We start from the raw sequence: 25,854 nt of genomic DNA, 5'->3' as shown, positions 1-25,854 counted from the left end.
AAGGGGGGGTGACACGGGGGGACCCAGGCGTCCAGGCCGTGGGTGACCTGTTGCCGGGCAGGTTTTGGGGTGTTGGGGTTGGGTTGTTTTTAACGACGGTAGCGGATTGTGGCTTTTGATTAATTAAAAAGTAAAGGCTGAGGGGAGTTAGTGCGGTTCTGAGGGGACCCAGGTGGCCAGGACCCACGGGGGACCCAGGTATCGCGGTCCCACGGGGGACCCGGGCGTCCGGATGGGGCCAAAACTCACGGAAAAGGTGAAAAAAACACCAAAAAAGGGTTCTTGGAGGACTTACCATAGAGCGGGCGGAGAGCGGCGGCGCGCGGGGTCCTCCTCGCGGCAACTCGCTGGTCACTTCCGGTGCCGCCATGGGCTCGGCGGGGCGCCTCGGCGGGGCGGTGGCGTTGGTCACAGGTGGCCGTGACGTGGCGGGGGACGTCACCCCGCGTGGGGCGGTGTCTCGCGTGACGTGGGGGGAGTGGGGGCGCGGGGGGGGGGGTCCACGGAGTGGGGGGCGACGACACAGGCCCCAAGCGAGGGCACTCGTGGGGGGGACACGGGCCCCTGTGACGTGGCGGGGTGACGTAACCCGGGTGGGGGGTCCCCGTGACGCGTAGGGGGGTAGCAGATCGGGGGGGGTGTTTACATGAGGTGACAGAGCCCACGGGTGACGCTTGGGGGGGTGACAGAGCCCACGGGGGGCACTGGAGGGGTGACAGAGCCCACGGGTGACACTGGGGGGGTGACAAACCGCACGGGTGACACTGGGGGGGGGTGACAGAGCCCACGGTGACACTTGGGGGGGGTGTGGGACAATCCCTGTGACCCTTGGGACAGGGGACAGGCCCACGGGTGGCACCCCGAGGGGGGGGGGGTGACCCCACGGGTGACACTGGCAGGCGTGAAAGACCCCACAGGTGGCACTTAAGGGGGGTGACAGGACCCACGGGTGACACTTGGGTGGGGGGTGAACCGCCCCACGAGTGGCACTAGGGGGGAGAAACCCCCCACGGGTGACACTTGGGGGGGTGACAGAGCCCACGGGTGGCACTGGGGGGGGTGACAAACCCCACGTGTGACACTTGGGGGGGGGTGAACCACCCCACGAGTGGCATTAGAGGGGGGTGACCGAGCCCACGGGGGACAGTGGGGAGGGTGACAAACCCCACGGGTGACACTGGGAGGGGGTGGCCCCCCCACGGGTGGGACCCGGGGGGGGGGGGGGCCCGGCCCCCTGCGCCATGCAAGTGACAGGTACCCGGGGGGGGGGGGTGTCAGAGTGGGGCCCCCCACCCACGGGTGGACCCCCCCCCGCGTGCCCACCCCCCCACGCGTGACACCCCCCACCCCAGGAGGTGCCAGCGGCATCGGCCGAGCCGTCTGCGCCCGCCTGGCGCGGGAAGGCGCCCGCTTGGCGGTGGCCGACCGGGACGAGGAGGGGGCTCGGGCCACGGTGGGGGGGCTCCACGCGTGGGGGGGGGCAACCCACGCGGGGGGGGACACACACACGACCCCCACCCACGCCGCCTTCGGGGTGGACGTGGCCTCGGCCCCCAGCGTCGCCCAGCTGCTGGCCCGCGTCCAGGTAACCCCCCGCCCTTCCCCCTCCCCCTCCCCCGTCACGAGTGGGGCCGCCCCCACGCCCACGCCCTTCCCCCCCCGTGTCACAGGAGCATTTCGGGGCCCCCCCCGGCGTCTGCGTGGGGTGCGCGGGGGTCACCCGGGACGAGTTCCTGCTGCGGCTGGGGGAGGGGGCGTTCCGCGAGGTGCTGGGGGTCAACCTGACGGTACGGGGGGGGGAGGGGGGGGGGGGGGAGAGGGGCGGGGGGGGAGGCGTGGGGACATGGGGGGGGCGGGGGGACACGGGGACATTGGGGGGACACGGGGGGCGGGGGAGGCGTGGGGACATGGGGGGGCGGGGGGACACGGGGACATTGGGGGGACACGGGGGCGGGGGAGGCGTGGGGACATGGGGGGGCGTGGGGACACGGGGGGCAGGGGGACATGGGGGGACACGGGGGGCGGGGGAGGCGTGGGGACATTGGGGGCGGGGGGACACGGGGACATTGGGACACGGGGGGCGGGAGGACACGGGGGGGAGGCGTGGGGACATGGGGGGGACACGGGGGGACAGGGGACGGGGACATGGGGACATGGGGGGACACGGGGTGGGGGAGGCGTGGGGACATTGGGGGGCAGGGGGACATGGGGGGACACGGGGGGACACAAGGACATGGGGGACACAGGGACATGGGGGGACACAGAGGCGGGGGGGCAGGGGGACATGGGGGGACGTGGGGACATCGGGGGGACACGGGGACATGGGGGGGTGTGGGCACACGGGGGACATGGGGACGTTGGGGGGACATGGGGGGACACGGAGGTGGGGGGCGTGGGGACATGGGGGGGCTTGGGGGGCAGGGGGACATCAGGGGGACATGGGGACACGGGGGGGACATGGGGGGGCTTGGGGTCATTGGAGGGGCTTGGGGCCATGGGGACACGGGGACACGGGGGGGACATGGGGGGGCTTGGGGTCATTGGAGGGGCTTGGGGACATGGGGACACGGGGACATGGGGGGGCTTGGGGCCATGGGGGGGCCATGGGGGGGCTTGGGGACATCAAGGGGCTTGGGGACATGGGGACACGGGGGGCTTGGGGACAAGGAGGGGTGACATGGGGGGGCTTGGGGGGATGGGGACATCGGGGGGACGTGGGGACATTGGGGGACATGGGGGGCGGGTGGGCGTGGGGACACGGGGACATCGGGGGGACACGGGGGGACGTGGGGACACGGGGGACATGGGGACGGGGGGTGGGGGGGTGGACGGACGCGGAGGGCCACAGGTGACGCGGTGGCACCCGGGGGGGCCATCGTGTCCCCCCGCAGGGGACCTTCCTGGTGACGCAGGCGGTGGCCCGGGCGCTGGTGGCCGCGGGGGCTCCCGGGGGCTCCATCATCCACGTGGGCAGCGTCGTGGGCAAGGTGGGCACCGCCGGGGGGGGGGGGGATGGGACACGGGTGTCCCCTCCCCCCCACGCGTGTCACCACCCCCCTGTCACGCGTGTCACCCCCCTGTCACTCGTGTCACCCCCCCCCCCAGGTGGGCAACCTGGGCCAGGCCAACTACGCGGCGGCCAAGGCCGGGGTGGAGGGGCTGACGCGGAGCTGCGCCAAGGAGCTGGCCAGGTTGGGGACAGGGGGACACGGGGGGGACGGGGGGCTGGGGACATGGGGGGGGACATGGGGACATGGGGGGGACACGGAGGGGGACAGGGGGACCCTGGGGGGCTGGGGACATGGGGGGGGGGACATGGGGACACGGGGGGACAGGGACATGGGGGGGACACGGGGGGGACAGGGGGACACGGGGGGGGGCTGGGGACATGGGGGGGACATGGGGACACTGGGGGGGCGGGGGGGACGGGGGGACCCTGGGGGCTGGGGACATGGGGGGGGACAGGGGGACACGGGGGGGACAGGGGGACACGGGGGGGCTGGGGACATGGGGACACAGGGGGCGAGAGGGGGACCCTGGGGGCTGGGGACATGGGGGGGACATGGGGACACGGGTGGGGGGCGGGGGGGACATGGGGACATGGGGGGGACACGGAGGGGGACAGGGGGACACGGGGGGGCTGGGGACATGGGAGGCGACATGGGGACACGGGGGGGGACAGGGACATGGGGGGGACACGGGGGGGACAGGGGGACACAGGGGGGGCTGGGGACATGGGGGGGACATGGGGACACTGGGGGGGCGGGGGGGGACGGGGGGACCCTGGGGGCTGGGGACATGGGGGGGGACAGGGGGACACGGGGGGACAGGGGGACACGGGGGGGCTGGGGACATGGGGACACAGGGGGCGAGAGGGGGACCCTGGGGGGCTGGGGACATGGGGGGGACATGGGGACACGGGTGGGGGGCGGGGGGGACATGGGGACATGGGGGGGACACGGGGGGGGACAGGGGGACACTGGGGGGCTGGGGACATGGGAGGGGACATGGGGACACGGGGGGGGACAGGGACATGGGGGGGACACGGGGGGGACAGGGGGACACGGGGGGGGCTGGGGACATGGGGGGGTCATGGGGACACTGGGGGGGACAGGGGGACACGGCGGGGCTGGGGACCATGGGGGCATGGGGACACGGCGGGGGACAGGGGGACACGGGGGGGCAGGGGGACCCTGGGGGCTGGGGACATGAGGGGGACATGGGGACACGAGGGGGGGAGAGGGACATTGGGGGGGACACGGGGGGGACGGGGGGGACACGGGGACACTGGGGGGGGCGGAGGGGGGACACGGGGACCCCGAGGGGCTGGGGACATGGGGGGGACATGGGGACACGAGGGGGGCAGGGACATGGGGGGGACAGGGGGACCCCGTGGGGATGGGGACGGGGGGACAGGGGGACATGGGGACATGGGGGGGACATTGGGGGGACGACACGGGGACCCTGTGGGGATGGGGACACGGGGGACAGGGACACTGAGGGGACACTGGGGGGACAGGGACATGGGGGGGACAGGGGGACACTTGGGGGGGACGTGGGGACCCCATGGGGACAGGGACACAGGGGACAGGGACATGGGGGGACATTGGGGGGGGGACGGACACAGGGACCCCATGGGGATGGGGACAGGGGGACACTGAGGGGACACAGGGACGTGGGGGGACAGGGGGACACTGGGGGGGGACGGGACGTGGGGACCCCATGGGGACAGGGACACAGGGGACAGGGACATGGGGGGACATTGGGGGGGGGACAGGGACATGGAGGGGATACGGGGACCCTGTGGGGATGAGGACAAGGGGACATTGGGGGGGGGACAGGGACATGGAGGGGACACGGGGACCCTGTGGGGATGGGGACAGGGGGGACACGGGGGGGGACAAGGACACTGGGGGGGGACGGACACGGGGCCACCCCCCCCGACTGCCACCGCGTCCCCGTCCCCCTCGGCAGGTACGGGATCCGGTGCAACGCGGTGCTGCCGGGGTTCGTCGTCACCCCCATGACGGCCAAGGTGCCACCCAAGGTGCTGGAGAAGGTGAGGGGACATTTGGGGACACTTGGGGACATTTGGGGGACACTTGGGGACATTTTGGGGACATTGGGGGGGGGCGGTGACGCTGTCCTCGCTCAGTTTGCAGGGATGGTGCCGATGGGACGCCTCGGGGACCCGCAGGGTGAGTGGGGACACTGGGGGGGGGGACACACAGGGGACACGAGGGGACAGGAGGGGACACGGGGGGACAGGAGGGGACACGAGGGTCCCCCCGGTGTCACCGTGTCCCCCCCCCCCCCCCAGACGTGGCGGACGTCTGCGCCTTCCTGGCCTCGGAGGAGAGCAGCTACGTCACGGGGGCCAGCGTGGGGGGGACAGGTGGGGACACGCTGTCACACACCCCCCCCCGTGTCCCCTTGTCACCCCCCCCCCAGTGGCCCTGTCCCCACCGGGGTCCCCTCCCTGCCCCCCTCCTGCTTCTGCTGGGTCCCTGCTGGGCCCCTGTCCCGTCCCCCCCCAGTGTCCCCATGTCCCCTCAGTGTCCCCATCCCCCCTGTCCCCGGCCCCATCGGGTCCCCGTGCCCCCCCCCCCACGTCCCTGTGTCCCCCCAGTGTCCCCATGTCCCCGTCCCCACGGGGTCCCCGTGTTCCCTCCATGTCCCTGTGCCCCCCGTCCCCCCCAGTGTCCCCGTGTCCCCCTGTCCCCATCCCCACGAGGTCCCCGTGTCCCCCCCAGTGTCCCCCTGCCCCCCATCCCCCCCAGTGTCCCCCCCGTCCCCCCCAGTGTCCTTGTCCCCCCCAGTGTCCCCCCGTGTCCCCTTGTCCCCATTCCCACAGGGTCCCCATGTCCCCTCCATGTCCCTGTCCCCCCCAGTGTCCCCCCATGTCCCTGTCCCCTGTGTCCCCCCCCACGGGGTCCCCGTGTCCCCCCCAGTGTCCCCCCATGTCCCTGTCCCCAATGTCCCCCCCATGTCCCCCCCATGTCCCCATGTCCCCCTGCCCCCTGTCCTCATCCCCATGGGGTCCCCGTGTGTCCCCCCCAGTGTCCCCCCATGTCCCTGTCCCCCCCCAGGGTCCCCATGTCCCCCCCATGTCCCCAGCCCCCAGTGTCCCCCCGTCCCCCCCACCCCCCCAGTGTCCCCATGTCCCCCCCCGTGCCCCCTCCTTGTCCCTGTCCCCCCCATGTCCCCAGCCCCCCAGGGTCCCCCCGTCCCCCCCGCACCCCCCAGTGTCCCCATGTCCCCCCCCGTCCCCGTCCCCCCCCCAGTGTCCCCTCTCTCTCGTTCCAGGGGGTCTCTTCATGTGACGGATCCGGCCCTGCCCCTCCCCCCCCCCCCAATAAAGGGGGGACCCCCACGCGGGGGTCCCCCCCCCGCCCCGGGGGCCCCCGTCCTCCGTGGGGGGACAAGGGGGGGTCCCCTCCCCCATGGGGGGGACAAGGGGGGTTGGGGGGTCCCCATCCCTATTGGGGGGACAAGGGGGGTCCCCTCCCCCATTGGGGGGACAAGGGGGGGGTTGGGGGGTTCCCGTCCCCATTGGGGGGACAAGGGGGGTCCCCTCCCCCATTGGGGGGACAAGGGGGGCCCCCTCCCCCTCCACCCCCCGAGCCGGGGCCGGGAGGGGGTGGGGCCCCGGGGCACAATGGGGGAGGGGGGAGGGGTGGGGGGAGGGGGGCGGGGTCCCCGTTTGAAGCCGGCGCCCGGTGGGGGCGGGGCAGATGCCGCCCATTCAGGTCCCCGTCACTCGGGGCAACCGGGGGCTTGGGGGGGGGGGGGGGGGGGGGGGGGGTCCCGGGGGGTCCCCGCGCTGGGTGGCCCCCACCCGGGTTGGGGGGAGGGGGGAGGGGGGGCGGCTTTGTGCCCCGCCGGCCCCTCCGCCATCGCCGGGCCCCGGGCGAGCGGCAGCGATCCGGATACCGGGGGTAGAGGGGGCGAACCGGGCCGGGGGGGGAAGGGCGGGGGGGGGCACCCCACGGCGGGGGGGAGGGGGCGGGAGGGGGGGGTTCGGTCCCTGGTGGGTCCCGGATCCCGCCGGCGTGCTCCGACCCGGTGTCTCGGTGGATCCCGGACCGGTCCCCGTGGATCCCGACCGGCTCCCGGTGGATCCCGGACCCCTCTGGGATCCTGAGACCCGGTTCCCGGTGGATCCCGACCGGTTCCCGGTGGATCCCGGACCCTCCGGGATGCTCCGACCCGGCTCCCGGTGGATCCTGATCAGCTCCCGGTGGATCCCGTACCGGCTCCCCGTGGATCCCGGACCCTCCGGGATGCTGAGATCCGGTCCCGGGAGATCCTGAGCCGCTTCCCGGTGGATCCCGACCCGGTCCCCGTGGATCCCGGACCCTCCGGGATGCTCCGACCCGGTTCCCGGTGGATCCCGACCGGCTCCCGGTGGATCCCGGACCCCTCCGGGATGCTCCGACCCGGCTCCCGGTGGATCCTGATCAGCTCCCGGTGGATCCCAACCCGCTTCCCGGTGGACATCGGACCCCCCCGGGATGTCCCGACCCGGTTCCCGGTGGATCCCGACCCGGTTCCCGGTCCCCCCCCCCCCCTCAGAACCCCCCGGTACCGAGCATTCCCCGCCCCGCGTGTCCCCACGGGAAAGGAGCGATCGCGGCGGGGCCGCCCCGCACGGTTCGGGCTCCGCTTGGACCGGGTGTGGGGGGGGGTGTCCCGGTCCCGGGGGTCCCGGGGGGTCCCGGGGGGTCCCGGGGGGTCCCGGTGCCCCCCCTTTCCCCGAGCACCGGCTCGTGATTGTCCAAACGCAATTCTTGTGTGGGCGGCCGAGAGTTGGGTGTGGACGTCGTGAGCCGGGGCTCCCACCGGCACCGGGCACCGGGGGGCACCGGGAGGGACCGGGGGGCACCGGGCGGGACCGGGGTGGGCAGAACCGGGGCTCCCACCGACACCGGGCACCGCGGGGGGGGGGGGCAGAGCCGGGGCTCCTCCGGACCCCGGGGACCGGGGGGGGGGCTCGCAGCGGCACCGGGGGAACGGGGGGCACCGGGCCGGGGAACGGGCGGCGGGCGGGACCGGCGGGCACAGGGACCCTGCGGGGCCGGGCGGCGGGTGGCGCTGAGGCCACGCCCCTTCTGGAGCAAGGCCACGCCCCCTTCCCCTACCCTCAGGCCTCCAGGCCCCGCCCCGCTGCCCCCCCCCCCCATTGGCGGGGTGAGGATGGCGGTGAATCCCATTGGTTGCCAGAACTTGCGGGGGAGGGGGGAGGAAGCGCCCGGGCTGTGATTGGCTGAAGGGATGGGGTGGGCTGTGACGCCATCAACCCGCGCCAGCAGGAAGTGACGCCCTCGCCAGGCGCCGCCCCCTGGGCCTGAGCGGCCGGAAGGGGGGAATCCGCCGAGGGTGAGGTCGGGGCCTGGGTCCGGTACCGGTACCGGGGTGGGGGGGGGGGGGATCCGGTACCGGGGTGGGGGGCGCCCGGTCACCGCCCGCCATGGCCGCCCCCGCCAACGCCCAGAGCGCCAGCAAGACCTGGGAGCTGAGCCTCTACGAGCTGCACCGCACCCCGCAGGTCGGGGGGGGCGGGGGGGGGCACGGGTCTGGGACCCCCCAAAATGGCGGGGGGGCACCGGGGGGGGGGAACAGGGGTTGGGACCCCCAAAATGGCGGGGGGACGACACAGGGACTGGGACCCCCCAAAATGGCGGGGGGGCACCGGGGGGGGGGCAGCGCCATGGAGGGGGGGAGCGGGGGCTGGGACCCCCCAAAATGGCGGGGGGGGGGGGACCGGGGGGGGGGGGACCAGGGGTTGGGACCCCCAAAATGGCGGGGGAGGGACGACACAGGGACTGGGACCCCCCAAAATGGCGGGGGGGCACCGGGAGGGGGGGCAGCCCCATGGAGGGGGGGGAGCGGGGGCTGGGACCCCCCAAAATGGCGAGGGAGGGGGGCACAGGGGCTGGGACCCCCCAAAATGGCGGGGGGGCACCGGGGGGGGGGGGCAGCCCCATGGAGGGGGGGAGAGTGGGGGCTGGGACCCCCCAAAATACCGGGGGGGCACCGGGGGGGGACGACACAGGGGTTGGGACCCCCAAAATGGCGGGGGGGGCAGCAGGGAGGGGGCACAGGGCCTGGGACCCCCCAAAATGGCGGGGGGGCACCGGGGGGGGCAGCCCCATGGCGGGGGGGGAGCGGGGGCTGGGACCCCCCAAATTGGGGGGGGGGGCCCAAGGGCTGGCAGCCCGCAGGTGAGGGATGGGGAAGGAGCAGGGGACCCCCCCCCCCATTTTAGGGGCGGGGGGCCCCCTGGGGGTGGGGTGGGGGCACCCCAAAAGTGTGTGGGGGAGGGGGCACCCCAAAAAGCTGGGGGTTGGGGGCACGGGGGGGGGTCACCCCAGGGGAGCCAAGCCTGGGGGGGGGAATGGGGACAGGGTGCTGTCACCCCAAAAACCCCAGGGGGTCGGGGACATGGGGGGGGGCGGGGTCGGGGGGTCCCCCCAGGGTGGGGGGGGGGGGTGTCCCCAGGGTGGGGGTCGTCCCCCCGACGTCCCCCCGCGTCCGCAGGAGGCCATCATGGACGGGACGGAGATCGCGGTGTCCCCGCGCAGCCTGCACAGCGAGCTGATGTGCCCCATCTGCCTGGACATGCTGAAGAACACCATGACCACCAAGGAGTGCCTGCACCGCTTCTGCTCCGACTGTATCGTCACCGCCCTGCGCAGCGGGTACGGGGGCGGCGGGGGGGGGGGCCAATGGCGTCACCGGCGGGGCGACGATGGTGCCACGGGGGGGCCAACAGCGTCACTAGGGGGACAATCGTGTCATGGGGGGGACAACAGCGTCGTGGGGAGGCCAACAGGATCACCGGGGGCACAACAGCGTCACCAGTGGGAGGCCAACAGCGTCAGCAGGGGGCCAACAGCGTCATGGGGGGACAACAGCATCATGGGGAGGCCAATAGTATCACCAAAGGGGACAACAGTGTCACCGGGGGGACAACAGTGTCGTGGGAAGGCCAACAGCCTCACCAGTGGGGGGCCAACAGCGTCATGGCGAGGCCAACAGTGTCACCGGGGGGGCCAACAGCATCACTAGGGGGACAATCGTGTCATGGGGGGGACAACAGCGTCGTGGGGAGGCCAACAGGATCATCAGGGGGCCAACAGCGTCACCAGTGGGAGGCCAACAGCGTCAGCAGGGGGCCAACAGCGTCATGGGGGGACAACAGCATCATGAGGAGGCCAACAGTATCGCCAAGGGGGACAACAGTGTCACCGGGGGGACAACAGTGTCGTGGGAAGGCCAACAGCCTCACCAGTGGGGGGCCAACAGCATCATGGCGAGGCCAACAGTGTCACCGGGGGGGCCAACAGCATCACTAGGGGGACAATCGTGTCATGGGGGGGACAACAGCGTCGTGGGGAGGCCAACAGGATCACCAGGGGGCCAACAGCGTCACCAGTGGGAGGCCAACAGCGTCAGCAGGGGGCCAACAGCGTCATGGGGGGACAACAGCATCATGGGGAGGCCAATAGTATCACCAAAGGGGACAACAGTGTCACCGGGGGGACAACAGTGTCGTGGGAAGGCCAACAGCCTCACCAGTGGGGGGCCAACAGCATCATGGCGAGGCCAACAGTGTCACCGGGGGGGCCAACAGCATCACTAGGGGGACAATCGTGTCATGGGGGGGACAACAGCATCGTGGGGAGGCCAACAGGATCACCGGGGGCACAACAGCGTCACCAGTGGGAGGCCAACAGCGTCAGCAGGGGGCCAACAGCGTCATGGGGGGACAACAGCATCATGAGGAGGCCAACAGTATCGCCAAGGGGGACAACAGTGTCACCAGGGGGACAACAGTGTCGTGGGAAGGCCAACAGCATCACCAGTGGGGGGCCAACAGCATCATGGCGAGGCCAACAGTGTCACTGGGGGGGCCAACAGCATCACTGGGGAGGACAATCGTGTCATGGGGTGGCCAACAACGTCACAGGGGGGCAACAGTGTCATGGGGAGGCCAACAGGATCAGCAAGGGGGACAACAGCATCACAGGGGGACAATAGCATCAGGGGGGAGGCCAACAGAGTCATAGGGTGGAGAACAGTGTCGGGGGGGGGGGCAACAGCGTCACCGGGGGGACAATAGTGTTACTGGGGGACAATAGCATCATAGGGGGGCCAACAGCGTCACCAGGAGGACAATAGTGTCACAGGGTGGCCAACAGCATAATGGGGTGGCCAGCGGTGTCACAGGGTGGCCAACGGCATCATGGGGGGACAATAGCGTTACCGGTGGGGGGTCAACAGCGTCACCGGGGGGACAATAGCGTCATGGGGTAGACAACAGTGTCACCAGGAGGACAATAGTGTCACAGGGTGGCCAACAGCGTCATGGGGTGGACAAATGGCATCATGGGGTGGACAGTGGCATCACGGGGGGACAATAGTGTCATAGGGGGACCAACAGCGTCACTAGGAGGCTGATAGTGTCACAGGGTGGCCAACAGCGTCACCAGGGGGGACACCAGCCTCACCGGGGGGTCAGTAGCATCATGGGGTGGCCAACGGTGTCATCAGGAGGCCAATAGCGTCACGGGGGGTCAACAGCGTCACCGGGGGGGGGACAACAGTGTCATGGGGTGGACAAACGGCGTCATGAGGTGGACAATGGCATCATAGGGGGACCAACAGCGTCACCAGGAGGCCAATAGTGTCACAGGCTGGCCAACAGCCTCACCGGGGGGCCAATAGCGTCATGGGGTGGCCAACAGTGTCATCAGGAGGCCAATAGCATCACTGGGGTGGCCAACGGCGTCACGGGGGGACAATACTGTTACCGGTGGGGGGTCAACAGCGTCACCAGGAGGCCGGTAGTGTCACCAGGGGGGACACCAGCCTCACCGGGGGGGTCAGTAGCATCGTGGGGCGGCCAACGGTGTCATCAGGAGGCCAATAGCATCACCGGGGGGGCCAACAACGTCACGGGGGGACACCAGCGTCACCGCGCATCCCCCGTTACCCCCCCCCTCCCCGACCAGGAACAAGGAGTGTCCCACCTGCCGGAAGAAGCTGGTTTCCAAGCGATCGCTGCGCCCGGATCCCAATTTTGACGCTCTGATCTCCAAGATCTACCCCAGCCGGGACGAGTACGAGGCCCACCAGGACCGCGTCCTGGCCAAGCTCAGCCGCCTCCACAACCAACAGGCGCTCAGCAGCAGCATCGAGGAGGGGCTGAAGATGCAGGCGATGCACAGGTAGGACCTTCCCCCCCCCCCCCCCCTTCCCCCGCCGTCAGTCGCCGCGCCGGGATCCGGCGGGATCTAAATGGGAGAGGGGTGGAGGTGGCGGAGCGGGAACGGGGTGGGAGTTGAAGGAGGGAGGTGGTGGAGCAGGAGTTGGGTGGTTGGTGGCATCCAGAGGGTTGTGGTTGACGTTTCCATGCCTGGATGGAGACCAGTGAGGACTGGTGTCCCACAGGGGGCCATACTGGGACCAGTATCGTTCCGCATCTTCATCAATGACCTGTGCCACCATCGTCCCATTGACGTGGTCCTCCACAACGTCCTCCTCTCTCAATGGGATGGAGTTGATGGAGTTGGGCAGTTGGTGGCATCCAGAGGGTTGTGGTCGATGTTTCCATGTCCGGATGGAGACCAGTGAGGACTGGTGTCCCTCAGGGGGCCATACTGGGACCAGTACGGTTCCATATCTTCATCATGTGCCACTGTCGTCCCCTTGACGTGGTCCTCCACAGCGTCCTCCTCTCAATGGGATGGAGTTGACGGAGCAGGAATTGGGTGGAGCAGGAGTTGGGTGGTTGGTGGCATCCAGAGGGTTGTGGTCGATGTTTCCATGCCCGGATGGAGACCAGTGAGGACTGGTGTCCCTCAGGGATCCATACTGGGACCAGTACGGTTCCATATCTCCACCAACCACAGAGATCGAGGGCCCCCTCAGCGAGTTTGGAGAGGACCCCAAGCCGAGTGGGGTGGTTGATCCCCGAGAGGGAAGGGACCCATCCAGGGGGACCGGGAGAGGTGGGCCCAGGTGAACCTCACGAGGTTCAACCAGGCCAAGTGCAAGGTCAAGGCCATCCCGAACACGGCCACGGGCTGGGGGCCGGCGAGTGGAGAAGGACTTGGTGGCTGAGGAGCCGGAGAGGAGCCCAGGGAGCCAAGCGTCTCCTGGGGACGAGGCGGCCGTGGACCCGGTGGAGCGGGTCCAGAGGAGGCCACGGAGGTGATGCGAGGGCCACCTCCCCTGGGAGGCCAGGCTGGAGAAGAGACGGCTCCGGGGAGACCTCGTGGCGGCCCTGCGTGGGGACGGAGGCTCTGATGGGCCGAGGGGGGTCGGTTTTAAGCTAAAAAAGGGCAGATTTAGGCTCGGTTTAAGGGAGATTTTTCACGCCGGGGGTGGGGACGCTGGAAGGCGTCGCCCAAAGAGGTTGGAGATGCCCCATCCCTGGGAACGACCAAGGTCAGGTTGCTCAAGTCCAAGCTGTCCCTGCCCATGACCTTCAATCCACGATTCCAGGCCGGGCTCGATCCCAGTTGCTCCCAGTTCATCCCCGTTCGTTATCCCGTAGGGCACAGCGAGTGCGGAAGCTGCACCAGGAATCGGATAACGCCACCTTCAGCGGGGGCGAGGACAACTGCGACAGTCGTTCCCACCTCAGCAACGCTTCGGCTCCCAGTCATCCCGAAGCCGGACCCAGTCGGAAACGTTCCCGAGCTTCCGATGATTCCGGGCCCGATCCCGATCCCGAAACTTCCCACGAAGGAGGAGGACGAGGGAGCCCCGAGCCGGGAGCGGAGCCGGGCAGCAGCGAGATCGAGCTGGTTTTCCGACCTCATCCTCTTTTGGTGGAGAAGGGGGAGTACTCGCAGACCCGGTGAGGGCAGGGGTGCGGGCAGGGGTGCGGGCAGGGGGCTCCAGCACCCCCGAACTCAGAGCAGGGGGTGGCGGGAAGCCTTCCTCCACCTGCTGCCAGCCTCAGGCCTTCCTCCTCCTCTCTGTCTTCTTTCCTTTCCCTTCCTCTTCCTCCTCCTTCCTTTCTCCTCCTTGTTTCCTTTCTCTTCCTTCTCCTCCTCCTCCCTTTTCCTTCCTCCTCCTCCTCTTCCTCTCTCTTCCTCCTCCTCGTCCTCCCTTTCTCCCTCCTCCTCCTCCCTCTCTTCCTCCTTTTTGTACTTTTTCTCCTCCTTTTTCTCCTCTTCCTCCTGTCTTCCTTTGCTTCTCCTTTCCTTTCTCTTCCTCTTTCTCTCCTCCTTCTCTTCCTCTCCTTTCTCTTCCTTCCTCCTCCTCTCGCCTTCCTCTCTTCCTTCCCCTCTCCTCTCCTTCCTCTTCTTCTCTCCCTTCCTCCTCCTCCCCCTCTTTTGTCCTTCCTCTCTCCTCTTCCTCCTCCTCTCCTCCTTCTCCTCCTTTCTTGTTCTTCCTCCTCCTCCTCTTTTCTCCTCCCGTCCTTTCTCACCCTTCCTCTCCCTCCTCCTCCTCTCCTTGTCCTTCCTCTCTCTTCCTTCCTCCTCCTCTCCTCTCTTCCTTCTCTCATTCCTTGTCCTTTCTCTCCCTCCTCTCCTCTTCCTCTCCTCCTTCATCCTCCTCCCCCCTTCCTCTCTTCCTTCTCCTCGTCTTTCCTCTCTCTCCTCCTTTCTCTTCCTTCCTCCTCCTCTTCCTCTTCCTTCCCCCTGCTCTCTCCTCTTCCTTCTCTCTCATCTATCCTTTCTCCTCCTTCCTCTTCCTCTCCCCTCTCTCTCTTCTTCCTCCCTTCTCTCTTCCTCCTTCTCTTTCTCGTCCTTCTCCTTCTCTTCCTTCTCCTCCTTGTCCTCCTCCTCCTCCTCGTCTTTCTCCTCTCTTCTCTCGTCTTTCCTCTCTCTCCTTTCTCTTCCTTCCTCCTCCTCTTCATCTCTCTTCCTTCCCCCTCTTCTCCTCTCTCCTTCCTCCTCCTCTCCCCTCTCTTTCCTCCCTCTTCCTCCTCGTCCTTCTCCTCTATGTTCTCGTCCTTCTCATCCCTGTCCTCGTCCCCGTCGTCCTCGTCCCTGTCGTCCCCGTCGTCCCCGTCCCCGTCATCCTCCTCGTCCTCCCCGTCCCCGTCCTCCTCGTCCCCGTCCTCCTCGTCCCCGTCCTCCTCGTCCTCCTCGTCCTCCTCGTCCTCCTCGTCCTCCTCGTCCTCCTCGTCCTCCTCGTCCTCCTCGTCCTCCTCGTCCTCCTCGTCCTCCTCCTTCTTCTCCTCGTCCTCCTTGTCCTCCTCGTCCTCCTCCTTCTCCTCGTCCTCCTCCTTCTCCTCGTCCTCCTCGTCCTCCTCGTCCTCCTCCTTCTCCTCGTCCTCCTCCTTCTCCTCGTCCTCCTCCTTCTCCTCGTCCTCCTCCTTCTCCTCCTTCTCCTCGTCCTCCTCCTTCTCCTCCTTCTCCTCGTCCTCCTCCTTCTCCTCGTCCTCCTCCTTCTCCTCCTTCTCCTCATCCTCCTCCTTCTTGTCCTCCTCCCCCCCCCCTCTTCCTCCCCCCCCTCCCCGCCGGCGCAGGTACGTGAAGACGACGGCCAACGCCACGGTGGATCACCTCTCCAAGTACCTGGCCCTGCGGATCGCGCTGGAGGAAGCCCCGGGGCCGGGCCCCGAGGTGGCGGCGGGGCTGGAGGAGGTGAGCGAGAAGCAGTACACCATCTACATCACCACCGCCGGCGGAGCCTTCACGGTACCCAGGAGGGGACACGGGGGTGGGGTGGGGAGGGTTTTGGGGTGACAGGGGGTGACCCCGATTCTCTCCTGTCCGTTCTCCCCTCCCCCAGACCCTGAACGGGTCCCTGACGCTGGAGCTGGTGAACGAGAAGTACTGGAAGGTCAGCAAACCCCTGGAGCTCTACTACGCGCCCACCAAGGAGCAGAAATGGGGGGGGGGGGCGGGGGAGACCCCCAGGACCCCCCCCCCACGGACCCCCCCGAGGTTCTTGGGGACCCCCGGGACCCCCCCGAGGTTCTTGGGGCTCGCCCGGGACCCCCCCGAGGACCTTGGGGACCCTCGGGATCCCCTTTGAGGACCTTGGGGACCCCCCAGGAACCCCCCCAAGGCTCTTGGGGACCCCCTGAGGCTCTTGGGGACCCTCAGGACCCCCTCTGAGGACCTCGGGGACCCTCAGGACCCCCCTGAGGCTCTTGGGGACCCCCTGAGGCTCTTGGGTACCCTCAGGACCCCCTCTGAAGACCTTGGGGACCCTCAGGACCCCCCCCCGAGGCCCTTGGGGACCCTCAGGACCCCCTCTGAGGCCCTTGGGGACCCTCAGGACCCCCCTGAGGTTCTTGGGGACCCCCCCAGGACCCCCTCTGAGGCCCTGGGGGCCCCCCGGGGCCCCCCCCCCCCCCGACGACCTTGGGGACCCCCCAGGATCCCCCCGAGGCCCTTGGGGACCCCCAGACCCTCCCCTGTCCCCACAGACTGGCGGGGGGCTCCTGCTGGGGGGGGGGGGAGGGTGACAGCCCCAGTACCCCCCCCAAGGGAAGGACTGGGACTGGGGTGCTCCCCAGTCACCCCCAGTGGCGACGGCGGGTGGGGGGACGGCCCCAAGGACACCCCCACCCCCCCCCCCAACGCTTGCGTCACCCCCCCCCCGCCCCCAACCACGGGTGACAGCGTCACCGTAGCCGGCCACCGCCTTCCGCCCTTTGTCCCCAACCCCGGGGGGGGGGGGGACACGACACACTGGGGGGGCTGCCCCTCCCCCCACCCCCCCAGGACCCCCCCACCCCCACCCCCCCCCGCGCTGTCGCCAGCAGCAATAAATCATCGCTCGGGGGCCCCTCCTGCACCTCCTGTCCTTTATCCGCGGGCGCTGAGGGGGGTGGTGACACCCCGGGGGGGGGGACACACAGCCGCCAGACGGACACCTGGGGGGGGGACACAGACGGACAGACGGACAACCCCCCCCCCCCTAGAAGTTGGGTTTGTGTTTCTTGAGCTCCACCATGAGATGGTGGATGTTGATGAGCTCGGCGCGGGCGGGAAGGGAGCGGAGCGGCGGCTGCGCCAGCACCTTGTGAAAACGGTGGTAATACTGGATCAGCTGCGTCAGGGCACCCTGGGGAGAGGCCGGGGGGGGGTCAGGGAAGGGTTGGGACCCCCCCAAATCCCCCTCTGAACCCCCAAAATCCCCCCCCCCCCCCCCCCCCCACCTGGATGATGCCGGTGCCGTTCTTAAAATTGCTGAAGGAACGCATGACGTCTTGGCTGAGCGACTCCACCGACGCCTTCCAGGTGCTGGAGAAGCCGCGGGCCAACTGCGTCACCCGGGCTTGAATCGGGGGCAAAAAGATGAATTTTTGGGGACCCCAAAAACCTCCGGGGGGGGTCCCCAAAATCCACCCCCCCCCCCGATTTACCTTCCTCCCCGCGCAGCCGCTCCAGCTGCCCCTTCTCCAGCAGCGCCTCGGCTTCTTTAACGAAGGCGATCATCCCGCCGAAGGGGGGGGAGAGGATCTCCTCGATGAATTCCTGCCGGAGGGGAGGGTGTCACCCCCCCCAAAAAATAAGGAGGGGGGGGGGGGGAACACCCTAAAAAATGGAGGGGACCCCCAAAACCGGAGCGGGGCTCACCTGGGTGCGAGCAGAGAGCAGCTGCTGGAAGCCTTCCACCTCCTTGCTCTCCTCCACCGCGCGCTCCTGGAGGAGGGGGGGGGGGGTGTGATGCTATTTTGAGGGCCCCCCCCCTTAAATTTAGGGGTCCCCCCCCCCCCCCCCGTTTTTTTTTGGGGGGGGGGCTGCTTACCATGAGGACGCCCAGCATCATGTCGTAGTTGTTGATGAGGAAGATGAGCTGCTCTTTGCGGGAGGAAAACTCGGCGGCCACGCGCAGGACGAAGTTTTCCACTTCCACCTGCGGACGGAGGGGAAATGGGGGGGGGGGGGGAGGTTTTGGGGTCCCCCCAAAAATTTGGGGGGTCCCTGAGCTCTTTTTTTTTTCCCTCCCCCCCCCCCCCAAAATACCTGGAGCTGCCCCAGCAGCGCGTGGGTTTTCTCGTTGGGGAAGGTCTGGTTGATGCTAACGATGGCGGAGGAGAACTCGGCGTAGCGGCGGGTGATCTGAGGGGGGCAAAATGAGGGTGGGGGGACCCCAAAACCCCTCCCCCGTTGCCCCCCAAAACCCCCCCGTTGCCCCCCACTTCCGTACGTAGTGGGGGCGGGTGTCGAGGAAGCCCAGTTTCTGGGGGTCGGTGCTCTGGATGCTCTGGATGTTGAGCTCCAGGATGTGCTCGAAGCGAGGCCATAGGATTTCCAGCAGCGTATCCCAATATCTTAAGTGGGAAAAACAAGGATTTGGGGGTTCCTGGGGAATCTTGGGGGGGTCCCCAAGGTCCCCCGCCCCCGCTTTCCCTCACTTATCGACGGCGGGGATGTTGCGCTTGGCCATGATGGCTTTGAAGCGGAGGACGATGTGGATGCAGAGGAAGACGGCGATGCTGTCGTAGCAGTCGCAGGCGTAGGCTTCCATGTGCTTCTACGATATTTGGGGGGGGGGGGGGGGTTCAGCAGCCCCCCCCAAATCCCAGGGACCCCCCCAAAATCCCCTCGGAACTCACCAGGAACATGGTTAAGGTCTTGCCCATGACGGCGTTGAAGAGATCTTGAGCGCTGGGCCCCGTCACCATGAAGAAATCGCAGAGGAACAAATACTCGCGGCAGCTGTTATCCAGGAGAGCGTAGTGCTGGCTGCGGAAGAGCGACTCGAAGGGGTACTACGGCGGGACGGACGGACGGACAGAGGTCAGGACACACCGCCCACCCCCACCCCCCCCCCCCCGCGAACCCTAAAACTCACCCGCACGTCGCTTTTCTGCGCGGCGTGGGGGACGATGATGGGAGCCTCCAGCTCGGCCGCCCCGATGACGCTGCCGCGGTTGCCCAGGGTGAAAACGGTGTTGCGGTTTTTTAACGACGGTTTCGAGAAAAAACCTAAAAACCGAGGCGGGGTCAAGGCAATAACGGGGGGGGGGGGGGGTCCCCAAAACCCCCAACCCCCCCCCCATCCCTCCCCCAAACCCCTAGGATATCTTTTTTAGCCGTGTCCTCCACGCCCATCAAATCGTCCTTCTCCGCCACCTCCTCGTACTGCGGGGATGAAATAAAAAGGGGGGGGGGGGTGTCAGCGCCCGAAACGCCTCAAACCCCCACCCCCCCCCCCCCCCAAAAAAAACCCCCAACCCCCCCCCCCCAAAAATCTCCCCCACCTGGATCTTCATCAGACGACTGGTGTAAGACTTAAAATAAGAGAGATAAATCTTGCTCATGGTCTCCACGTACTGCTCCCGCAGCTCCTGCGCCACCACCCGCTCGTTGCCCAGTAGGAACTGGTAGAAAAACCTGTCGGGAACGGGGAAAAATTGGGGTACCCCCGCCTCTGCACCCTAATTTTTTTCCCCAACCCCTCGCCGACGCCCCACCTGTATTTTAACAACGCGTTTTGAGGGATCTGGTAGTTGGTCATGGGTTTGCGGAAGGAGTAAATCTTCTGCAGGACGAATTCCCGGATTTTGGTGACGGCCTTTGAGGAGGGAAAAAAAGGGGGACGCGGGGGTGGGTGGGGGGGTCCCCTGGGTGCTGGGGTGGGGGTGGGGGGGTCCCCTGGGTGCTGGGGGAGGGTCCTGTCACCTTGATCTTGAGCTTCTCGAGGACGTGTTGGACGTCGGCGCAGGCCACCGTCTCCCTGAACGCTTGTTCCTTCACCGAATTGATTTTCCCGTTGAGTTCTTGCAACTGTTCCAAAAATTCCGGTTCCGTCACCGGCGCCTCCAAAACGGTGCTAAAAAGGGGACAGCGGGAGGTGACAACTGGGGACGTAGAGGTGACCGAACCGCCCCCCCCCCTTGTGTTCCGTAGCCACACCTGATCATGACGGCGGGGACCACCAGCTCGTCCAGGAGCTGGCCCAGCTGCCGGCGCACGGCTCGGCGATTCTTCAGCCTCAAGTTCATGGCCACCGACTGCTCCTGAAGCGTCCGGATTTCGGAGCTGATGCTGCTCAGGTCGCACTGGAAAGCGCTCAGCATCTGCTCCATGCGCTGGGAGGGGACAACGGGGTCAGGGGACGCCTTGGGGACACCTTGGGGACACCCTGGGGACACCTCGGGGACAGGGGGACGTCCCGTCCCACCCCTCACCTCCAAGATGGCGTCGCAGGCGGTGATCTGGTTGTGCAGCGAGGCGATGTTCTCGCTCTCCTTGATGTCTGCGAGGGCGGGTGAAGGATTTGGGGTCGTTTTGGGGACGTTGGGGACATCGGGGACATGGGGTCCCCCCCCTCCGGTGACGGCCACCCCCCTCCCAAACGGAAGGATACAGTCGCGGATGGAAGCGCGCTCCACCTCCTGCAGCTCCAGCTCCACTTGCTTGGAGTACTGGCGCAGGTCCACGCCCTGCGGGGACGGCAGTGTCACCGGGGAGGGGACACCGGGAGGGGGGGACGACGCCGTGGGGCTGGGGGGGACGCCGTGGGGCTGGGGGGGACGACAATGTGACAAAAGCCACTCACCGTCTTCAGGGCCTCCTGCACCAAGGCGTCCTCCAGGTTGGCCTGGATGTGAACTGGGGGGAGGACACAGGGTTGGATGTCCCCGATGTCACCGCTGTCACCACCTCAGCCCCCCCCCCCCATGTCCTCCCCCCCCAAAACACCCTTGTGCCCCCCATCGCTTGTGTCCCCCCCCGTGTCCCTGTGTCCCCCCTCCATAAATGGTCCCCTGTTGTCCCCCCACCAGACCCTCCAGTGTCCCCCCTTGTCCCCATGTCCCCCCCTTGTCCCTATGTCCCCCCCAGACACCCCAGTGCCCCCCAGTCCCCGTGTCCCCCTCAGACCCCCCCATGTCCCCCCGGTCCCCTGTGTCCCCCCAGTCCCCATGTCCCCTGCCCCCCCCCCCAACACCTCAGTGTCCCTCCACTGTCCCCATGTGTCCCCCCAACCCCCCAGTGTCCCCCCCCCAGGTCCCCACGTCCCCCCCTTGCCCCCATGTCCCCCCCAGACACCCCAGTGTCCCTCCACTGTCCCCATGTCCCCCCCGGTCCCTGTGTCCCCCGTTCCCCCTTCAGACCCCCCCATGTCCCCCTCCCCCAGTCCCTGTGTCCCCCCATGTCCCCCCCGGTCCCTGTGTCCCCCCCAGCCACCCCAGTGTCCCACCCCCCAGTCCCCGTGTCCCCTGTCCCCCCCATGTCCCCAGTCTCCCCGTGTCCCCCTCCCATGTCCCCCCGTGTCCCCCAGGTCCCTGTGTGTCGTCGTCCCCCCCCGTGTCCCCGATCCCCCCCGTCTCCCCGGTGCCACCCCCCCGCCCCGTGTCCCCCAGGTCCCCGGTCCCGTCCCCCCGTGTCCCCGGTCCCCTCTGTGTCCCGTCCCCCGTCCCCGGTGTCCCCCCCCCCCCGTGTCCCCCCTCCCTCGTGTCCCCCCTCCCTCGTGTCCCCCATGTCACCGTGTCCCCTGTCCCCCCCCCCGGCTCCCGTCCCCCCCGTGTCCCCCAGGTCCCCGTGTCCTCCCCCCCCGTGTCCCCTGTCCCCCGTCCCCCCCCGTCCCCGGTCCCCCCCCATGTGCCCCATGTCACCGTGTCCCCTGTCCCCCGTCCCCCCCGTGTCCCCGGTCGTCCCCCCCCGTGTCCCCCAGGTCCCCGTGTCCCCGTCCCCCCCGTGTCCCCTGTCCCCCCCCCCCCCCCGTGTCCCCGGTCCCCCCCGTGTCCCCACCGTCCACTTCATCCAGCACCAGATCCTCCCCTTCCAGATCCAGCTCAGGCTCGGGGGGGCCGGGACCCAGTTCCGCCTCCAGCTCCGCTTCCAACGGCGGCTCCGAGACCCCAACCTGCGGCGGAGGAGGCGGCTCAGCCCCCCCGGTTCCCCCCGGTCCCCCCCCGGTCCCCCCGGTCCCCCCCCGGTCCCCCCCCGGCGCCCCCGGCCCGCTCCTACCGCCGCCATGGCCGCCGCCTCTGTCACGTGCCGGGTTCCTCCCCGCCCACCGCGCCGACGTCACTTCCGCCCCACCGCCTCTTCCGCCTTTCTCTTGTTCTCAGCGGCAGCCGGCGGGAAGGGGAGGCCGCGGCCATGGTGGGCACCGGCGGCGGCATCGGTCGCCATCGGCGGGAGGAGGGGGGCGAGGGGCGGCGGGGAGGCGGCGGGGGACGCGGGGGAGGGCGGCGGGGGCGGCGGGGGCGGAATGGCGGCGGGGGAGGGAAGGGATGGCGGCGGCGGCGGCGCGGAGTCGGCTCCCCCCCCCCCCCCCCCCCCCCCCCTGGTGGCGGCCATGTTGTCCCGGGGGCCACCCCCGTCCCCCCGTGGCCGTCTGTGTCCCCGTCCCCGCGTCCCTCCCCCCGTGGCCGTCCCCAAGCCCCGGTGACTGTCCCCAACGCCCGGCCGTGTCCCCTCCCTGTGGCCGTGCCCCCCTCCCCCCGTGACTGTCCCCAGCCCCCCGTGTCCCTGTCCCCAACCCCTTGGTGTCCGTGTGCCCCTCCCCCCATGCCCGTGTCCCCAACCCCCTGGTGACCGTGTCCCGTGACCGTGTCCCCCCGTGCCTGTCCCCACCCCCCTGTGTCCGTGTCCCCACCCCCCTGTGTCCGTGTCCCCCCCAGATTGTCCCCAACCCCCGGTGACCGTGTCCCCCCTCCCCGTGCCCGTGTCCCCCCCGCGACTGTCCCCAACCCCCCGTGTCCCTGTCCCCAACCCCCGGTGACCGTGTCCCCCCTCCCCGTGCCCGTGTCCCCCCCCGCGACTGTCCCCAACCCCCCGTGTCCCTGTCCCCAACCTCCGGTGACCGTGTCCCCCCTCCCCGTGCCCGTGTCCCCCCCCCCGCGACTGTCCCCAACCCCCCGTGTCCCTGTCCCCAACCACCGGTGACCGTGTCCCCCCTCCCCGTGCCCATGTCCCCCCCCGACTGTCCCCAACCCCCCGTGTCCCTGTCCCCAACCCCCGGTGACCGTGTCCCCCCTCCCCGTGCCCGTGTCCCCCCCACGACTGTCCCCAACCCCCCGTGTCCCTGTCCCCAACCCCCGGTGACCGTGTCCCCCCTCCCCGTGACCGTGTCCCGTCCCCCCCGACTGTCCCCAACCCCCTGTGTCCCTGTCCCCAACCTCCGGTGACCGTGTCCCCCCTCCCCGTGCCCGTGTCCCCCCCCGCGACTGTCCCCAACCCCCCGTGTCCCTGTCCCCAACCCCTGGTGACCGCGTGTCCCCCCCCCAGTCTCTCGTCATCCCCGAGAAGTTCCAGCACATTCTCCGCGTCCTCAACACCAACATCGACGGGCGCCGCAAAATCGCCTTCGCCATCACCGCCATCAAGGTGAGGGGACACCGAGGGGACGTTTGGGGACAGTGTGGGGGGGGTGACACGGGTGACGTCACACACACCCCTCCCTTTTTGCGTCCCCCCCAGGGCGTGGGGCGCCGCTACGCCCACGTGGTGCTGCGCAAAGCCGACATCGACCTCACCAAGCGAGCGGGCGAGCTGACCGAGGACGAGGTGAGCCGTTTCGAGGGACACACACCCACAGGGTTGGGGACATCCCTAAAGGGCTTGGGGACATCCCCAGAGGGGTTGGGGACATCTTTTGCGGGGGGAGGGGGGGGTATCACCCCTCTGCGTCCCCTCCCAGGTGGAGCGGGTCATCACCATCATGCAGAACCCTCGCCAGTACAAGATCCCCGACTGGTTCCTCAACCGGCAAAAGGACGTGAAGGACGGGAAGTACAGCCAGGTGAGGGGGGGACGCTGTCCCCCGCTGTCCCCCGCTGTCCCCCGCTGTCCCCCGGTGTCCCCTGACGTCCCCTCTCCCCGCAGGTGCTGGCCAACGGCTTGGATAATAAATTGCGCGAGGATTTGGAGCGGCTGAAGAAAATCCGGGCGCATCGGGGGCTGCGACACTTCTGGGGGTGAGCGGGGGGGGGGGTTTGGGGACACCGAGGGGACTTGGGGACAGCGGGGGGGGCGTGGGGACAGAGGGGGGAGGTGGCACTTGGGGACGGGGTCCCTGACGCTGCCATTGTGTCCCCCTGAGGGGGCTGTGGCACTTTTGGGGGTGAACGGGGGGACCCTGGGGGGTCTTGGGGACACCAGGGGGGGGTTGGGGACATCAGAGGGGACACGGGGACAGAGAGGAGGTGGCACTTGGGGACGGGGTCCTTGACGCTGCCACTGTGTCCCTCTGAGGGGGCTGTGGCACTTTTGGGGACACCGGGGGGGGGGCTTTGGGGACACTGGGAGGGGTTTGGGGACACCAGGGGGGTCTTGGGGACACTGGGGGAGGTGGCACTTGGGGACAGGGTCCCTGACGCTGCCATTGTGTCCCCCTGAGGGGGCTGTGGCACTTTTGGGGGTGAATGGGGGGGTCTTGGGGACACCAGGGGGGTCTCTGGGGACACCGGGAGGGGTTTGGGGATATCAGAGGGGACGTGGGGACAGAGAGCAGGTGGCACTTGGGGACAGGGTGCCTGGCATTGCCACCGTGTCCCCCTGAGGGGGCTGTGGCACTTTTGGGGACCCTGGGGGGTCTTGGGGACACCGGGGGGGGGCCTTGGGGACACTGGGAGGGGTTTGGGGACATGAGAGGGGACACGGGGACACCGGGGGAGGTGTCGCTTGGGGACGGGGTCCCTGACGCTGCCACCGTGTCCCCCTGAGGGGGCTGTGGCACTTTTGGGGACACTGGGGGGGGCTTTGGGGACACTGGGAGGGGTCTTGGGGCCATCAGAGGGGACACTGGGGGAGGTGACGCTTGGGGACAGGGTGCCTGGCATTGCCACCGTGTCCCCCTGAGGGGGCTGTGGCACTTTTGGGGACCCTGGGGGGTCTTGGGGACACCGGGGGGGGGGAATTTGGGGACCCCAGGGTGGGGGTTGGGGACACCGGGGGGGGGGGAGGTGACATTTGGGGACAGGAGGTGACGCCGCTCGTGCCCCCCAAGGCTGCGCGTGCGAGGCCAGCACACCAAGACCACGGGCCGGCGCGGCCGCACCGTCGGCGTCTCCAAGAAGAAGTGAGGCGGGGGAGGGGAATAAAGGCGGCTTTGGTGACAGCGGTGGCACCCGCGTGTGGCTCGGGGGGGGGCCTCGCACGAGGACGGGGCCTCGCACGAGGACGGGGCCTCGCACGGGGACGGGGCCTCGCACAAGGAGGGGGAGGGGGGAAATGGAGCCGCCAGTGAGGCTCCGTTAAAGGTTGGGGCCTCGCACGAGGACGGAGCTTTGCACGGGGAGGGAGCCTCGCACGAGGACGGGGCCTCGCACGAGGACGGGGCCTCGCACGGGGAGGGGGAGGGGGAAAATGGAGTCGCCCACGAGGCTCCATTAAATGTCGGGGCCTCGCACGAGGATGGGGGTTGCACGGGGGGGGAGGGGGACGATGGAGCTGCCCACGAGGCTTTGTGAAAGGTCGGGGCCTCGCACGAGGACGGGGCCTCGCACGAGGATGGGGCCTCGCACGGGGACGGGGCCTCGCACAAGGAGGGGGAGGGGGAAAATGGAGCCGCCAGTGAGGCTCCATTAAAGGTTGGGGCCTCGCACGAGGACGGAGCTTTGCACGGGGAGGGAGCCTCGCACGAGGACGGAGCCTTGCACAAGGAAGGGTCCTTGCACGAGGACAGGGTCTCGTACAAGGATGGGGCCTTGCACAAGGGCTTTGCACAAGTCCGGGGCCTTGCACCGGGATGGGGTCGTGCAGGAAGATGGGGCCTCGCGCGAGCAACTTGCACAAGGACGAGGCCTTGCACGAGGACCTTGCACAAGGACAGGGCCTCGCACGAGGATGAGGCCTTGCACAAGGGCGGGGTCGTGGAGGCAGATGGAGCCTCGCACGAGGGCCTCGCACAAGGACGGGGCCTCACACAACGACCTTGCACGAGGAGGAGCCTTTGCACGTGGATCTTGCACGA

The 25,854-nt window shown here is 69.1% G+C and overlaps 4 protein-coding genes across 5 annotated transcripts; 3 read left to right on the top strand and 1 right to left on the bottom strand.

Annotated features, from left to right (window-relative positions):
• Positions 1-66: 66 nt before the first annotated feature.
• HSD17B8 (hydroxysteroid 17-beta dehydrogenase 8) lies at positions 67-6,386 on the top strand. Its single transcript, XM_087734908.1, has 9 exons — positions 67-414; positions 1,353-1,585; positions 1,671-1,787; positions 2,892-2,987; positions 3,106-3,191; positions 4,975-5,059; positions 5,156-5,198; positions 5,321-5,395; positions 6,307-6,386. Exons 1-9 carry the CDS (start codon positions 369-371, stop codon positions 6,321-6,323), a joined length of 798 nt encoding a protein of 265 aa, XP_087591034.1. The 5' UTR covers positions 67-368; the 3' UTR covers positions 6,324-6,386.
• A 1,927-nt stretch (positions 6,387-8,313) lies between these two features.
• RING1 (ring finger protein 1) lies at positions 8,314-16,662 on the top strand. Of its 2 annotated transcripts, XR_015699386.1 has the most exons (7): positions 8,314-8,548; positions 9,541-9,701; positions 12,018-12,233; positions 13,565-13,870; positions 15,494-15,665; positions 15,760-16,202; positions 16,234-16,662. XR_015699386.1 is itself a non-coding variant. In XM_087734899.1 (6 exons), exons 1-6 carry the CDS (start codon positions 8,471-8,473, stop codon positions 16,003-16,005), a joined length of 1,179 nt encoding a protein of 392 aa, XP_087591025.1. In that variant the 5' UTR covers positions 8,314-8,470; the 3' UTR covers positions 16,006-16,662. The 2 variants fall into 2 exon arrangements, 1 of the variants encoding a protein (XP_087591025.1); XM_087734899.1 differs by having other exon boundaries at positions 15,760-16,662.
• Positions 16,663-16,769: 107 nt separating this feature from the next.
• VPS52 (VPS52 subunit of GARP complex) lies at positions 16,770-21,955 on the bottom strand. The gene is made up of 20 exons (XM_087734892.1): positions 21,903-21,955; positions 21,684-21,798; positions 20,491-20,543; positions 20,299-20,374; positions 20,120-20,187; positions 19,845-20,020; positions 19,611-19,761; positions 19,403-19,503; positions 19,190-19,322; positions 19,015-19,070; positions 18,781-18,916; positions 18,542-18,697; positions 18,341-18,459; positions 18,133-18,256; positions 17,949-18,044; positions 17,731-17,838; positions 17,559-17,624; positions 17,345-17,456; positions 17,138-17,256; positions 16,770-17,043 (listed from the first exon to the last, which is right to left on the bottom strand). The coding sequence occupies exons 1-20, from the start codon at positions 21,909-21,911 to the stop codon at positions 16,897-16,899; spliced, it is 2,121 nt and encodes a 706-aa protein (XP_087591018.1). The 5' UTR covers positions 21,912-21,955; the 3' UTR covers positions 16,770-16,896.
• Positions 21,919-24,999, top strand: RPS18 (ribosomal protein S18). Its single transcript, XM_087734913.1, has 6 exons — positions 21,919-22,040; positions 23,169-23,267; positions 23,361-23,447; positions 23,581-23,682; positions 23,766-23,857; positions 24,889-24,999. The coding sequence occupies exons 1-6, from the start codon at positions 22,038-22,040 to the stop codon at positions 24,962-24,964; spliced, it is 459 nt and encodes a 152-aa protein (XP_087591039.1). The 5' UTR covers positions 21,919-22,037; the 3' UTR covers positions 24,965-24,999.
• Positions 25,000-25,854: the final 855 nt, after the last annotated feature.

Source organism: Nipponia nippon, unplaced genomic scaffold (genome assembly GCF_047370975.1).
Source record: "Nipponia nippon isolate SJK-2023a ecotype South Korea unplaced genomic scaffold, ASM4737097v1 scaffold_50, whole genome shotgun sequence".
In the NCBI taxonomy this organism is placed as follows: Eukaryota; Metazoa; Chordata; class Aves; order Pelecaniformes; family Threskiornithidae; genus Nipponia; species Nipponia nippon.
Note: the sequence above shows the minus strand (reverse complement) of the source record. Positions and strands in the feature narration are given on the sequence as shown.

Coding starts and splice junctions, on each gene's coding strand:
- VPS52 (XM_087734892.1), bottom strand. Junction 18,460..18,541: donor AGACCTTAACCATGTTCCTG/GTGAGTTCCGAG, acceptor CAAATATCGTAG/AAGCACATGGAAGCCTACGC. Junction 17,457..17,558: donor TGCTCTCTGCTCGCACCCAG/GTGAGCCCCGCT, acceptor CCCCTCCGGCAG/GAATTCATCGAGGAGATCCT.
- RING1 (XM_087734899.1), top strand. CDS start 8,471: ATGGCCGCCCCCGCCAACGCCCAGAGCGCCAGCAAGACCTGGGAGCTG. Junction 9,702..12,017: donor GTCACCGCCCTGCGCAGCGG/GTACGGGGGCGG, acceptor CTCCCCGACCAG/GAACAAGGAGTGTCCCACCT. Junction 15,666..15,759: donor CCGCCGGCGGAGCCTTCACG/GTACCCAGGAGG, acceptor CCCCTCCCCCAG/ACCCTGAACGGGTCCCTGAC.
- RPS18 (XM_087734913.1), top strand. Junction 23,268..23,360: donor TCGCCATCACCGCCATCAAG/GTGAGGGGACAC, acceptor CGTCCCCCCCAG/GGCGTGGGGCGCCGCTACGC. Junction 23,858..24,888: donor GGGCTGCGACACTTCTGGGG/GTGAGCGGGGGG, acceptor GTGCCCCCCAAG/GCTGCGCGTGCGAGGCCAGC.
- HSD17B8 (XM_087734908.1), top strand. CDS start 369: ATGGGCTCGGCGGGGCGCCTCGGCGGGGCGGTGGCGTTGGTCACAG. Junction 415..1,352: donor GGCGGTGGCGTTGGTCACAG/GTGGCCGTGACG, acceptor CCCCCACCCCAG/GAGGTGCCAGCGGCATCGGC. Junction 5,060..5,155: donor CACCCAAGGTGCTGGAGAAG/GTGAGGGGACAT, acceptor GTCCTCGCTCAG/TTTGCAGGGATGGTGCCGAT.